The 15,562-nt window shown below is 37.9% G+C and overlaps 1 protein-coding gene across 1 annotated transcript in view; it reads right to left on the bottom strand.

The window, feature by feature from the left end:
* Window positions 1-15,562, bottom strand: part of CNGB3 (cyclic nucleotide gated channel subunit beta 3) — a 150,759-nt gene that overhangs the window by 38,157 nt on the left and 97,040 nt on the right. The window contains exons 13-14 of the mRNA XM_046001534.1: window positions 15,073-15,232; window positions 13,323-13,420 (exon numbers count right to left, since the gene is read on the bottom strand). Coding sequence (XP_045857490.1) covers window positions 13,323-13,420; window positions 15,073-15,232 — 258 coding nt within the window. The remainder of the gene's footprint in view (window positions 1-13,322; window positions 13,421-15,072; window positions 15,233-15,562) is intronic.

Genomic DNA, 15,562 nt, shown 5'->3' with positions numbered 1-15,562 from the left:
TTCTGCCTACTTGTGATCTCTGTCTGTCAAATAAATAAATAAAATCGTAAAAAAAAAAAAGAATTGGGGATAACAATGTTTATGGTGATAGTATTAGGATTGAAGGATCAAGTATAGTTTGGACAACTTTCATGGGACATTGTTCATATTATAATTTATGATATTCCAGCATTGTATTACTTTTGCTAAAGCATTACAATAGTCATTGCTCCACTAATATATAAACAAACTCCACAAGGCTAAAAGGAAAGGAATATAAGCACAGGGTGCTTTTTGCAGTTTTTATTTTATTTTAAAATATTTTTCTTATTTATTTATTAGAGAGAGAGAGCATGAGAGGAGAGAGTTCAGCAGGAGAAGCTGACTCCCTGCTGGGCAGGGAGCCCATATGGGATTCCATCATGACCTGAGCTGAAGGCAGTGGCCTAACCAACTGAGCCACACAGGCGTCCCTATTTTTAAATTTTTAATAAAGATTTATTCATTTATTTTTTAGAGAGAGAGAGAGAGTGTGTGTGTGCGTGTGTGTGTGCACACGAGCTGGGGGGAGGCAGAGGGAGACAGAAGGGGAGAATCTCAAGCAGCTTCCCTGCTGAGCATGGAGCTCAACTGAGGACCTGATCCCATGACCCATGAGATCATGACCTCAGCAGAAACCAAGAGTTGGACGCTTAATCGCTCAACTGACTGAGTCACCCAGGCATTCCCCCCCTTTTTTTTTTTAAGTATTCATTTATTTTTTATAGAGAGAGCAGTTGCAGTTTAAACAAAATTTAAATATAACACAAAATTAAAGGAACAGATATATGTCTTTTGAAAAAACTGAAGCAAGGTTGTTTAGCATAGAATCATTCTCTGGTCTTGCACTGCAAACAAATTCTATTACGTCTGTATCCATTCTCAAGTTTACAAAATGGAGAAAAGTCCTTGTGAAATTTTTGACTGAAGACCTAAGCTACAAACCTAAAATATTCCTTAGGACATCTTAAAATAAATCTTTGTAAGTTAAATGATTTTCCAAGTACCTTTTATTTCCCTTAATTTTGAACATTGGGAAGGCACAAAACATGCTTGTCAGCCTCCAATCTTGGCACCAGATTTCTGTTTTTGTTTTTTCCTCTGTCTCTTTCTCTCTCTCTTCCTGTCTGCCTGCCTTTTAAAGATATGGAAGATTCATTTTCAGGAAGAATTCAAGATATGGATGTTTTTGACAGTTGACAGTCATGCTTTGTTACCCTTGGATGTTTTGGTCTATTCATTGTAGTTCCATTTCTTGTCTTTGTAAAACTGAAATCTACACTGTGAATTTCCTCCTTTCCAGCTTCCTTTGCTTATAGAACTGGGCCCACACTACAGGGCCTGGCTTCAACTGACCTTTCTAGATTTGTCTGTCGTTATCACCCTATGCTCTGGTCATAAAGAACTTCTCAGTCTGTGAACAGGTTATAATTTCCCACACTTGTAATAATAAGTCATATGAAGGTTCCTGATCAGGAGCCTCTACCTTCTCACTCTGTAGACTCCTAAGCATTCTTTGGGCATACATACTTCAAATGTTCTCTCCATTGTGCATTCAGTCTGAGTGCATAGGTGACACTCCGTGAATGTATGTAACTGATTTAGAAGCAACACAAGGGTGAATTTGGTATAATTTATGAGGTAGGGGTGTAGAATCACTATTCAGCCTATTTTCTCCTTAAAAAAATAAACAAATTTGTATAATCTACTAAGACTGCCTTTGCAAAAATAAAATTAGAAAGATTCCATACCTACTTATTTTCTACTTCATTTAGCTTTAGAAAAAGATAACTTTTTTTTTAATTTAATAGAAATATGAGTGGGTGAAAGGAGGAGCAAGATGGCAGAGGAGTAAGAGACTGAAATATCATCAGGTCCCAGATTCATCTAAATAGTTATCAAACCATTCTGAACACCTACAAACTCAACAGGAGATAGAAGAGAAGAGCAGCAATTCTAGGAGCAGAAAATCGACCACTTTCTGGAAGGTAGGACATGCAGAGAAGTGAATCCGAAGCAATGGGAAGATAGACCACAGGGGAAGGGGACAGCTCCTGGGCAAGTGAGAGAGCAGCAGAGCACAAAATCGGAACTTTCAGAAGTCTGCTCCACTGAGGGACGTCACTCCAGAGGCTAAATGGGGGGGGGGGGGGGATGGAGCCCTTGTGGGGACAGTATCGTCTCAAGAACCACGGGGTCACAAAAAGACCAGGGAGACCTGAGTGTGGCAGAGCTCCCAGGTATTGGAGGGGAGAAGCTGGCTGCAGAGATGGAGCCAGGAAGTGGGCTCTCATCTCGGGATTAACTTAAACTGTGATCCAAGGAACAGTTGAACCATTGCTCTTCGAGCAGGGACCCCACAAGTGGCAGATCCAGGGAGACCCCCTCCTATCTTCTCTGGGAGGAGCAGCACGGGAGTGTGCGACAGGAATCTGCTGACTTTGGAGACTCCAAACAGGGCCATGCACCACACATAGAAACACCTGGTCACAAGCCTGGTGAGCTCAGAGTGCAGCCAGAGACCAGGGATACAGGAGGGATTGACTGCTTATCTCTGAGGCACATTGAGGATTGGAGCCCTGAGCTCTTGGCTCCTATGGGGCCCGGAGATTTGGAGGCTGCCATTATCATTCCTGTCCTCCAAAGCTCTACAGAAAGTGTTCAGGGAACAAAAGCTACTGAGAGCGAACCTGAGCAGAATAGTTAGCCTGGCCCTTGGCAAGGGCTGTACAATTCTGCCTTGGGCAAAGACATTTGAGAATCACTGCAACAGACCTCTCCCCCAGAAAATCAGCAAGAACACACAGCCAAGACCAAGTTCACTATCAATGAGAACTGTGGAACTCCAGAGCTAGGAGAAAGAACCACATAGAATTCATGTTTTTTTTTTCCCCCATGATCCTTTAGTCTTTCAAGGTTAAATATTTTTTAGTTTTATTTTTTTCTTATCCTAATTTAAAAAAATTTTCCCTCTTTTCTATTTTAATTTTTTTTAATCTATTTTACCTTATCAATACATTTTAAAAAATGTTTTCAAATTTTCATTGGTATAGTCATATCCTTTCATTGTATTTAATCTTAACAGGTTTTTTTTTTCCTTTAAAATTTTGGGATACAATTTCTTCTAATAGATCAAAATATACCCTAAATCTAGCACATGGCTTTATTCTAGTCTCCAGCCTGATCACATTCTTTCCTCTTCTTTTTTTCTTTATTTTCTTTTTCAACCTTCTTATTAATTCCTTTTTTAGAATCTTTTTTTTTTTTATCTTTACAGTTATATTCCATCCCTTCATTGTGTTTACCCTTGTTTTTGTATATATATGTTTTTCCTTCTTTAAAATTTTGGGAGGTAGTTTCTTCTAACAGACCAAAATACACTCAAAATCAAGTATGTGGATCTGATCTATTCACCAGTCTAATATATATATATATATATATATATATATATATTTTTTTTTTTTTTTTTTTTTTTTTTTTTTTTTCCTTCCTTCTTCTTCTTCCCCCAGTTTCAGGTCCCTTCTGATTTGGTTAGTGTATATTTTTCTGGGGTTGTTGATACCCTTTTCGTATTTTGTTCTCTCATTCATCTATTCTTATCTGGATAAAGTGACAAGGCAGAAAAACTCACCACAAAAAAAGAACAAGAGACAATACCGACAGCTAGGAACCTAATCAATATGGAAATTAGTAATATGTCAGAACTAGAGTTCAGAATGACAATTATCAAGGTGCTGGCTGGGCTCAAAAAAAGCATGGATGATATTAGAGAATCCCTTCTGGAGAAATAAAATCCCTTTCTGGAGAAATAAAAGAACTAAAATCTAACCAAGTTGAAACCAAAAAAAAAAGCTATTAATGAGGTGCAATAAAAATGGAGGCTCTTACTGCTAGGATAAATGAGGCAGAAGAAAGAATTAGTGATATAGAAGACCAAAGGACAGAGAATAGAGAAACTGAGAAAAAGAGATAAACAACTACTGGACCATGAGGGGAGAATTCGAGAGATAAGTGATATAAGATGAAACAGTATCAGAATAATTGGGATCCCAGAAGAAGAAGAAAGAGAGAGAGAGTGGCAGAAGGTATATTGGAGCAAATTATAGTAGAGAATTTCCCTAATTTGGCAAAGGGACAAGAATCAAAATACAGGAAGCACAGAGAAGCCCCCTTAAAATCAATAAAAATAGGTCCACACCTCACCATCAAATAGTATAACTTACAAGTCTTAGTGACAAAGAGAAAATCCTGAAAACAGCTTGGGACTACAGGTCTGTAACATACAATGGTAGAAATATTAGACTGTCACCAGACCTATCTAAGAGACCTGGCAGGCCAGAAGTGACAGGCATGGTATATTCAGAGCACTAAATGAGATAAATATGCAGCCAAGAATACTATATCCAGCTAGGCTGTCACTGAAAATAAAAGGAAAGATAAAAAGCTTCCAGGACAAATGAAAACTGAAAGAATTTGCAAACACCAAACCAGCCCTACAGGAAATATTGAAAGGGGTCCTCTAAGCAAAGACAGAGCCTAAAAGGAACAGACCAGAACAAAACAGAGACAATATACAGTAACAGTCACCTTACAGGCAATACAGTAGCACTAAATTCATATCTTTCAATAGTTACCCTGAATATAAATGGGCTAAATGCCCTAATAAAAAAACATAGGGTATCAGAATGGATAAAAACAAAAACAAAAACAAGACCCATTGATATGCTGTCTACAAGAAACTGATTTTAGGGGTGCCTGGGAGGCTCAGTGGGTTAAAGTCTCTGCCTTCGGCTCAGGTCATGATCCCAGGTTCCTGGGATCAAGTCCCACACTGGGCTATCTGCTCAGCAGGGATCCTGCTTCCTCCTCTCTCTCTGCCTGCCTCTCTGCCTACTGTGATCTCTGTCTGTCAAATAAATAAATAAAATCTTAAAAAAAAAAAAAGAAACTCATTTTAGACTCAAAGACAACTTCAGATTTAAAGGAGGGGGTGGAAAATAATTTACCATGTGAATGGACATCAAAAGAAAGCTGGGGTGGCAATCCTTATATCAGATAAGTTAGATTTTAAGCCAAAGATTATAATAAGAGATGAGGAAGGACACTAAATTGTTAGATCCTCTTGTTGGACAGACCCTTTAAATACTTAATACTTTAAATATCTATGCCCCTAACATGGGAGCAGTAAATTATATAAACCAGTTAATCACAAAATCAAAGAAACACATCAACAATACTACAGTAATAGTAGGGGAATTTAACAACCCCCTTACTGAAATGGACAGATCATCTAAACAAAAGATCAACAAGGAAATAAAGAATTTAAATAACACACTGGATCAGATGGACATCACAGATATATTTAGAACATTCCATCCCAAAGCAACAGAGCACACATTTTTCTCTAGTGTACATGGAACATTCTCCAGAATATATCACATCCTGGGTCACAAATCAGGTCTCAACTTGTACCAAAAAACTGGGATAATTCTCTGCATATTTTCAGACCATAATGCTCTGAAACTAGAACTCAATCACAAGAGGAAAGATGGAAAGAACTCAAATACATGCAGACTAAAGAGCATCCTACTAAAGAATGAATGGGTGAACCAGGAAATGAAAGAAGAATTTAAAAAAAAATTCATGGAAACAAATGGAAACAAAAATGAAAACACAACTGTTCAAAATCTTTGGGTCACAGCAAAGGCAGTTCTGAGAGGAAGGTATATAGCAATACAAGCCTTTCTCAAGAAACAAGAAGGGTCTCAAGTACACAACCTAACCTTACACCTAAAGGAGCTGGAGAAAGAACAGCAAAGAAAGCCTAAACCTAGAAGGAGCAAAGAAATAATAAAGATCAGAGCATAAATCAATGATATAGAATTCAAAAAATCAGTAGAACAAATCAATGAATCTAGGAGCTGGATCTTTGAAAGAATTAATAAGATTGATAAACCCCTGGCCAGACTTATCAAAAAGAAAAGAGAAAGGACCCAAATAAATAAAATCATGAATGAAAGAAGAGAGATCACAACCAACAACAAAGAAATACAAACATTTATAAGAACATATTATGAGCAACTATACATCAGCAAGTTTGACAATCTGGAAGAAATGGATGCATTCCTAGAGAAATATAAACTACAACAACTGAACCAGGAAGAAATAGAAAACCTGAACAGACCCATAACCCATAATGAGACTGAAGCAGTCATCAAAAATCTCCCAACAAACAAGAGCCCCTGGCCAGATGGCTTCCCAAGGGAATTCTACCTAACATTTAAAAAAGAATTAATACCTATTCTCCTGGAACTGTTCCAAAAAATAGAAAGGGAAAGAAAACTTCCAAACTCATTTTATGAGGCCAGCATTACCTTGATCCCAAAACCAGACAAAGACCCCATCAAAAAAGAGAATTACAGATCAATATCCTTAATGAACACAAATGTGAAAATTCTCACCAAAATACTAGCCAAAAGGATCTAACAGTACATTAAAAAGATTATTCACCACGACCAAGTGGGATTTATTCCAGGGCTGCAAGGTTGGTTCAACATCTGCAAATCAATCAATGTGATACAATACATTAATAAAAGAAAGAACAAGAACCATCTGATACTCTCAATAGATGTGGAAAAGGCATTCGACAAAGTTCAGCATCCTTTCTTGATCAAAACGCTTCACAGTGTAGACATTGAGGGTACATACCTCAATATCATCAAAGCCATCTATGAAAAACCCACAGCAAATATCATTCCAATGGGGAAAAACTGAGAGCTCTTCTCCTAAGATCAGGAGCACAGCAGTCATGTCCAGTATCTCCACTGTTATTCAACATTACTAGGAGTCCTAGCCTCAGCAATCAGACAACAAAAAGAAATAAAAGGCATAGGAATTGGCAAAGAAGAAGTCAGACTCTCACTCTTTGTAAATGATACGATACTTTATGTGGAAAACCCAAAAGACTCCACTCCAAATCTGCTAGAACTTGTACAGGAATTCAGTAAAGTGTCAGGATATAAAATCAATGCACAGAAATCAGTTGCATTTCTATACAGCAACAGCAAGACAGAAGAAAGGGAAATGAAGGAGTCAATCCTATTTAAAATTGCATCCCAAACCATAAGATACCTAAGAATAAACCTAACTAAAGAGGCAAAGAATCTTTACTCAGAAAACTAGAAAGAACTCATGAAAGAAATTGAAGAAGACACAAAGAAATAGAAAAATGTTCCATGCTCATGGATTGGAAGAACAAATATTGTGAAAATGTCTATGGTACCTAAAGCAATCTATACATTTAATATAATCCCTATCAAAATCCCATCAATTTTTTTCAAAGAAATGGAACGAATAATCCTAAAATTTATATGCAACCAGAAAAGACCCCAAATAGCCAGAGGAATATTGAAAAAGAAAGCCAAAGTTGGTGGCATCACAATTCCAGATTTCAAGCTGTATTACAAAGCTGTCATCATCAAGATGGTATGGTACTGGCACAAAAACAGACACACAGAGCAATGGAACAGAATAGAGACCCCAGAAATGGACCCTCAACTCTATGGTCAACTAATCTTTGACAAAGCAGGAAAGACTGTCCAATGGAAAAAAGACAGTCTTTTCAACAAGTGGTGTTGGGAAAATTGGACAGCCACATGCAGAAGAATGAAACTGGGCCATTTCATTACACCATACACAAAAGTAGACTCAAAATAGAAGAAAGACCTCAATGTGAGAAGAAATCAAAATCAAAATCCTTGAGGAGAACAATGGCAGCAACCTCTTCGACCTCAGTCACAGCAACTTCTTCCTAGAAACATCACCAAAGGCAAGGGAAGCAAGAACAGAAATGAACTACTGAGACTTAATCAAGATCAAAAGCTTTTGCACAGCAAAGGATACAGTCAATAAAACCAAAGACAACTCACAGAATGGGAAAAGATATTTGCAAATGACATATCAGATAAAGAGCTAGTATTCAAAACCTATAAAGAACTTATTAAACTCAACATCCAAAGAGCAAATAATCCAATCAAGAAATGGGCAGAGGACACGAACAGACATTTCTTCAAAGAAGACATCCAAATGGCCCACAGACACATGAAAAAGTGCTCAACACTACTCGGCATCAGAGAAATACAAATCAAAACCACAGTGAGATACCACCTCACACCAGTCAGAATGGCTAAAATTAACAAGTTAGGAAATGACAGATGTTGGCAAGGATGCAGAGAAAGGGGAACCCTCCTACACTACTAGTGGGAATGCAAGCTGGTGCAGTCACTTTGGAAAACAGTACGGAGTTTCCTCAAAAATTTGAAAATAGAGCTACCCTATGACCCAGCAATCGCACTACTGGGTATTTACCCCAAATATACAAATGTAATGATCCAAAGGGGCACATGTACCCAAGTGTTTATAACAGTAAAGTCTACAGTAGCCAAACTATGGAAAGAACCTAGATGTCCATCAACAGATGAATGGATAAAGAAGATATACATACATACATATATATATATATATATATATACACACACACACACACATACACGCACAAACACATACACATATACATATACACACACAGTGGAATACTATGCAACCATCATGAGAAACAAAATCTTGCCATTTACAACAATGTGGATAGAATTAGAGGGTATTATGCTAAGTGAAATAAATCAGAGAAAGACAATTATCATATGATTTCTCTGATATGAGGAATTTGAAAGGCAGTGCCGGAGGTTACAGGGGGTGGGGAGTGAAACAAGATGGGATCGGGAGAGAGACAATCCATAAGAGACTCTTAATCTCATGAAACAAACTGAGGATTGCTGAGGGTAGGGGTGTAGGGATGGGGTGGCTGGGTTATGGACATTGGGGAGGTTATGTGCTATGGTGAGCCTGTAAAAATGTATAAGCCTGATGATTCACAGACCTTTACACCAGGACAAATAATACATTATATGTTAATGAAAAAAATAGAAATATAAATGGAAATGGGTTCTTTCTGGAAGAAAATGTATTTTTAATGGAAATGTCAGAAAAGAATGCATCTAAGTTTATGACCAATGTCAAGATGTGAAGATTTAATCTTTTTTCTCAATCAGATATTGCTGATTTTATGGATTTAAAGAAATATATGTAAAAACAAAGGAAAACACTCTGATATTAGAAACTGATAACTTCCCAAATTAGAGATAATCCCATAAAAGTCATTGGTATATAACTTAAAGCTTTTTTTTTTTTTTTAAAGAGAGCCGGTTGTTGTTACCTATTCTTAGTTAAGTTAGTCATCAAAGTATAGAGAGTGTTATAACATTTTAAAAATACTGTGAAAATAATTTAGCTTTGTGGCTTTCATGCCTCACTAGAAGCAATCATTGATTTGGTTTGTATTATCATAAAACAAACTTATTTATAAGAGCCTCCTTTTACAAGGGTGCCTGGCTGGTTCAGTCAGTTAAGCTAACTATCCGCCTTTGGGTCAGTCATGATCCTGGTGTCCTGGCATGGAGCCTGAGCCCTGGAGTCTTGCAGTGGGCTCTTTGCTCAGTGGGAAGCCTCATTTTCCCTCTGCTCAGCCCCTCCCCCATTCATGCTCTCTCTCACTCACACTCTCTCTCAAATAAATAAATAAAATCTTTTTTAAAAAATAAAATCTTAAAAATATCATCCTTTTACTATTTCCTTGATCCACTATTCAGCTCCTACCTCTTATTCCCTTGGCTTATCTACCTTGCAAAAATTCTTGCAACTGGCTATTTGCAATGTGATATGTTGTTGAAATAATCAAGAAAATCAAGTTATGTTAAAAATTTGGGATATTGTAATACATAACTCTGTTGATTCAGAGTTTGAAGTGAGCAAAAACGTCCAAGTGTAAAAAATTTGTTATAAAACTGACTGGCTCTTCTTATATTTGTAATATTTCAATTTTAGGCATAAATTTGGAATTTTTATGCTGTTGAAATTAATCTTGACTTTGCTTATTGTTTAAAATATTCAAGTATTTTTAAGTTTTGCAATCTAACACATTTTAAACTGTTTCTTTTTACTTTGTGTCATCTGCCTATTTGAAAATCACATGGTTCATATCTTCATCAAAATCTGATTAGGGGTGCCTGGGTGGCTCAGTCGGTTGAGTGGCTGCCTTCAGCTCAGGTCATGATCCCAGAGTCCTGGGATAGAGCTCCGCATTGGGCTCCCTGCTCAGCAGAGAGCCTGCTTCTCTCTCTCCCTCTGACTGTTGCTCTGCATACTTGTGTATATGAATAAAGAAATAAAATCTTAAAAAGAAAATCTGGTTATATCAAGAAAAGAGTCCTAAGATACTGACCTAACATTGTTATCCTATGGAGCCAGGGGTGAACCTAACATTGGGAGTGACTCTGCCCAACCATTTTACCGTACAGCTCCTCTTCTTCATATTGTCCCCGATGGTGTTGATTATGTATTTTCAAGACATAGATTCTGTCTGGATTTCATCTTTTTTGCTGTCTTCACTTTCATCTTAGAGGATCACATCCAGTCTCATGGCTTAAAATACATCAATGTGTTAATATGCCCAAATTTATTACTCCAGCTTGGACATCCCCCCTGAACTTAGATTTATTCATCAAACTGCCTACATGACATTTCATCTGGAGGTCTAACTCCCACTTCAAATGAACATATCCCAAAATAGTCTGTTTCTCTCCCCCTCACCCTATACTTAAAAACTTCTTATTTTGCAAATGGTATCTTTGTTCTTCCTGTTCCTCAGGCTTAAATCCATGGAGTCAGCCTTGATTCCTTTCTCTCTCTTTCTCTCTCCTTTCATATAAGCAACAGCAAAAACTTTGGCCCCATTCTTTAAATATATCCAATATTGGGGGAGACGAACAATGAGAGACTGTGGACTCTGAGAAATTAACTGAGGGGAGAGGGTTGGGAGGTTGGCTGAGCCTAGTTGTGGGTATTTGTGGAGGACACGTATTGCATGGAGCAGTGGGTGTGGTGCATAAACAAGGAATTCTGGAACACTGAAAAAAAATTAAAAAGTAAATAAAAATTTAATTTAAAAAAATAGGCAAACCAAAACCACAATGAGTTACCACTTTCACCCACTAGGATGGCTGTAATCAAAAGTATAACAAGGGTGGGGATTAAGGCGTGTACACTTGTCATGGTGAGTGACAAGTAATGTATGGGTGTGTTGAATCACTATATTGTATGCCTGAAACTAATAAAACACTATATGTTTTATATATATAAAAATATATCCAATATTTGGCCACTTCTTAACAACTCTGCTCTTATTACTCTGGGTCTGGTCATGATCATCTCTTCTATGCATGGTTGCAGTAACCACTATTCGATCTCCTCACTGTTCACATTTGTTTCCACAGTCTATTCTCCACATTATAGGTGGGATGATCCCTTCAAACTGATATTAAATAGTCATCTGCTTAATTCTTCACTGGCATTTGCATCTCACAGTACAATCCGGGTTTATCCTAGAGCCTCCAATGTCCTCCTTTAACTTGCGCCCCCCCCCCCCACCTTGGCTTGCTCCCTCCCTCCTTCCCTCTCTTCCTTTCTTCCTTCCTTCTTTGATTCTTTCCTTCTTTCTTTCCTTCCTTTAAGTAGGCTCCATGCCCAGCATGGAGCTCAATAGGGTGCTTGAACTCACAACCCTGAGATCAAGACTTGAACTGATATCAAGTGTTAGACCCTTAACTGACTGAGCCACCCAAGTGTCCAGCCTCCCTTTCTCCCTCTTTCCTTCCTTCCTTCTTCCTTCCTTCCTTCCTTCCCATCTTTCTTTCTTTTCCTTCCTTCCTTCCAATTTATTTGAGAGAGAGAGAGAGAGAGCGAGAGCATGTGAGCATGTGTGTGAGCAGGAGTAGGGACAGGCGGGGAAGGAGAGGAGCAAGCAGACTTCATGTTAAGAGTAGAGCCTGACATAGGTCTTGATCCCAGCACCCTGTGATTAAGACCTGAGCTGAAATCAAGAGTTGGAAGCTCAACTCACTGAGCCACCTTGATGCCCCAGACTCCCTTTCTTTTACTGTCTTTTGACTATTTTGCTTCCTATCACTCTACCTTTGCTTTAGCTATTCTGGCTTCTTTCGGATGCTCCTGACTCAGGGCCTCATTTTGTCTATCCTCCTATAATACTGTCCTTCTGTCTATCTCTTCCTTCCCTTCCCCAATATCTGCACGCCTCACTTCCTTGCCTCTTGCAGTCTTTTGCTTAAACATTCAGTTGCATTTCATTAGAGCAGCCTTTTTTAACCAGTACCATTCTCATTTTCCTTAGCCTGTTCAATTTTGTACATAGCATTATCACCTCCAAACATGTTTCATATTTATTTTTTAGTCCCCCTCTTTTGGGATTTAAGCTCCATGTGTGCAAGTATTTGTTTTCAACTGTTGTATTCCCAGTGGCCAAAATGATGCCTGAAACATAGTAGGAACTTAATAAATGCCATTGAATGAACAGAATGAACAGATAATTGAATAGATGAATCAGTGAACACTACAGGCAGAATTAAATGTTAATGAGAAAAGCTTATGTGCAGTACAATGCAATAAGAAGAGGTGAGGATGGTAAAATTAAAAACATCCAAAAGTAAAAAATTTCTGTCATGCATTTTTTTCTACAAAAAAAAAAAGCCTCTAGGGGCACCTGGGTGGCTTATTGGGTTAAGCCTCTCTGCCTTTGGCTCTGGTCATGATCTCAGGGCTCTGGAACAGAGCCCTGCATCGGGCTCTCTGCTCAGTGGGGAGCCTGCTTCCCCCTCTTTCCCTTTCTCTCTGCCTGCTTCTCTGCCTACCTGTGATCTCTCTCTCTGTCAAATAAATAAATAAAATCTTTTAAAAAGCCTCTAAATTTGAATTTGGCCATCTAAAAACTCTAAATCCAAAACATTAGTAATAGAATACATGGTTAGACACAATTCTCTGAACGTCAGGCCAATCCAGAGCTAATTTGGGGTTTGTCACGCATTGTCAAGGTACATTCATAAATGGGAAGTGGCGTGCATAGTAGCAAAGACAGAGTTTAATTATATTTAAATTAATTCAAGAAGAGCCTGAAGAACTCTTTTCTGACACCAATTAGGAGAGAGTGGCTTCTAAAGAATAAGTCATCTGTTGAAACAGATCCACAGATTATTTGAATCTAACTCCACATAAATTCTAGACTGTTGATTTTGTTAAAACACAAGGCAATAAAAGTAATAAATGCCACATACAGCAAGAGCTTTGACTTTATGGAGAAATTGATATGGTGTTTTTGTATTCATTGTAAAAGCACTCGCCTTGAACAACTCGACTTTGCTGATGATGCTGAGGTTCACATCCACGGTGAGGGCTAACTGCATGGTGAGAGGCAGGGTGCAGAGCAGATCAGACTCATCTTTACAAAGACAAACACAGAAACCCACAAGCAGAATAATTAATAAAAAATCACATAAGTGTAAGAGAAATTTTAAAAATTAAGGAAATAAAGTGCCAACTCTTTTTATAAATAACTGCATCAAATTCTATACTTTTATTACTTCTATTGGACATACATATGTGTCACAATCACACTTCCACTTTCATGGAGAAAAGAAGTATTTTAACTATTGATGACATAATAGTTCTGAATAGTTTCAGGACATTGTGTTTACTGAAACTTAAGATGTAAAATTTAGTGATTATTGGGCATGGCTAGTGAACAACCTAATGGAAAAGGGATCTTGTTTTTGTCTTGGTTCTGTAGATTCCAGCTCTAATATCCTGAGGATGGCAAGTTATAATGAGTACCATGTGGCATTTGAAAGCTCACTGAGCTCTGTCACTATCTTATTTGACCCTTGTGACAACCATAAGGGTAAGTGTTCTCATTCCTTCTTTGCAGAAAAAAGAAACAAAAAAAAAGAACTGAGATTCAGAGAGATTGTAAGTGACTTGTTCAATTATGCATAATTTGTAGATGGCTCAGTTGGGAATGAAATCTAAAAGGAACTGTGCTGGGGTGCCTGGGTAGCTTAGTCGTTAGGCATCTTCAGCTTGGGTCGTGATCCTGGGGTCCTGGTATTGAGTCCCACATCAGGCTCCTTGCTCAGTGGGAAACCTGTTTCTCCCTTTCCCACTTCCCCTTGCTTGTGTTCCCTCTCTCACTGTGTCTCTCTCTGTCAAATAAATAAAATCTTTAAAAAAAACTCCATTAAAAAAAAAAAAGAAATGTGGGGCGCCTGAGTGGCTCAGTGGGTTAAAGCCTCTGCCTTCAGCTCAGGTCATGATCTCAGGGTCCTGGGATCAAGCCCCACATTGGGCTCTCTGCTCACAGGGAGCCTGCTTCCCCCTCTCTCTCTGCCTGCCTCTCTGCCTACTTGTCATCCCTCTCTCTCTCTGTCAAATAAATAAGTAAAATCTTTAAAAAAAAAAGAAATGTGCTGAGTAAATTCAAAGTATTGTTATTTACTTTCTTGTTAACTCAATGAAGAATGCAAATACATTAATGATTTTTCTGTATGTGAATTTAATGATGGGCCTTCAGGCTGATAAAATGTTCCATAAACAAATCTGTCTACTCTTAGTCTCTAGTATGGTACCAATTTCTGAGAGTTGATTATTTTTGATGATTCCTTACAGCCACTTAGGAAAAAAAAAAGAATTGATATATCCTTATTTTGATTCCAATATTGATTCTAAATATGAATATCCTTTCTATAAAAAACATAACTCCTTGTTTCCAAGGACTGTCCTTAGTTCCCCCCTAAACCAAGGAGTTGGAGCAGTGTCTACAGTTAGAGAGAAGGAAGGAACCTGTTAGTGTTTCTTTTGCTGTTCTTCCTCACTTGACAGATTCTCAGGAATAGCTTTTTCAGCCTTTGCATAACTGGTAAGTTATGTTTGGATATGTGAAAGAAAATCTCATGGTATTAAACTAATACCCTAAAGATCATTTAGTTGTTTTCCAATCTTTTGCTCAAATCCAATTAGTTTCTGCTTCTAACTTATAGAACTTGCATTATAGGGACATGCTATACAGGGATTTAGTTGGTAATTTGCCTTGCTTACCTAGCATTCTTTGAGAGTCCCATGTATATTCGTACCAAGTCCGAACTCGATTCTGCACAGTCTTAGGAATGGAATAAGTGTTCATATAGGAAATAGTTTGATCCATGCTGATTCGGAAGTAGTTCTGATTGGCTGTAGCTGCCCCAATTACATCTTGCATCTAAAACCACAAATACGGTCATTTCACACCTGGCAGAGGACCCGCAAGAGTTACTAAAAGCCCAGTTGAATTACGAGTTTTTATGAGATACATTCCACTCCAATGCACTACTTGATTTTTAACACACTGATATTGAATCTTAATTTCAACCATTTATATAAAACATTGGGCAAATCATATCCTCCCTCTGACCCCATAAGGACAACAACAGGACCTGTCTTACTTACCATGTGAAGTTTTCGTGAAGATTCAGTCACATAATGCATGTGACTGCACCCAATCTTCTTTGCAAACTTGTATATTACTGCAAAGATGCTAGTTGGTATTTTA

Source organism: Meles meles, chromosome 1 (genome assembly GCF_922984935.1).
Source record: "Meles meles chromosome 1, mMelMel3.1 paternal haplotype, whole genome shotgun sequence".
Classification (NCBI taxonomy): Eukaryota; Metazoa; Chordata; class Mammalia; order Carnivora; family Mustelidae; genus Meles; species Meles meles.
Note: the sequence above shows the minus strand (reverse complement) of the source record. Positions and strands in the feature narration are given on the sequence as shown.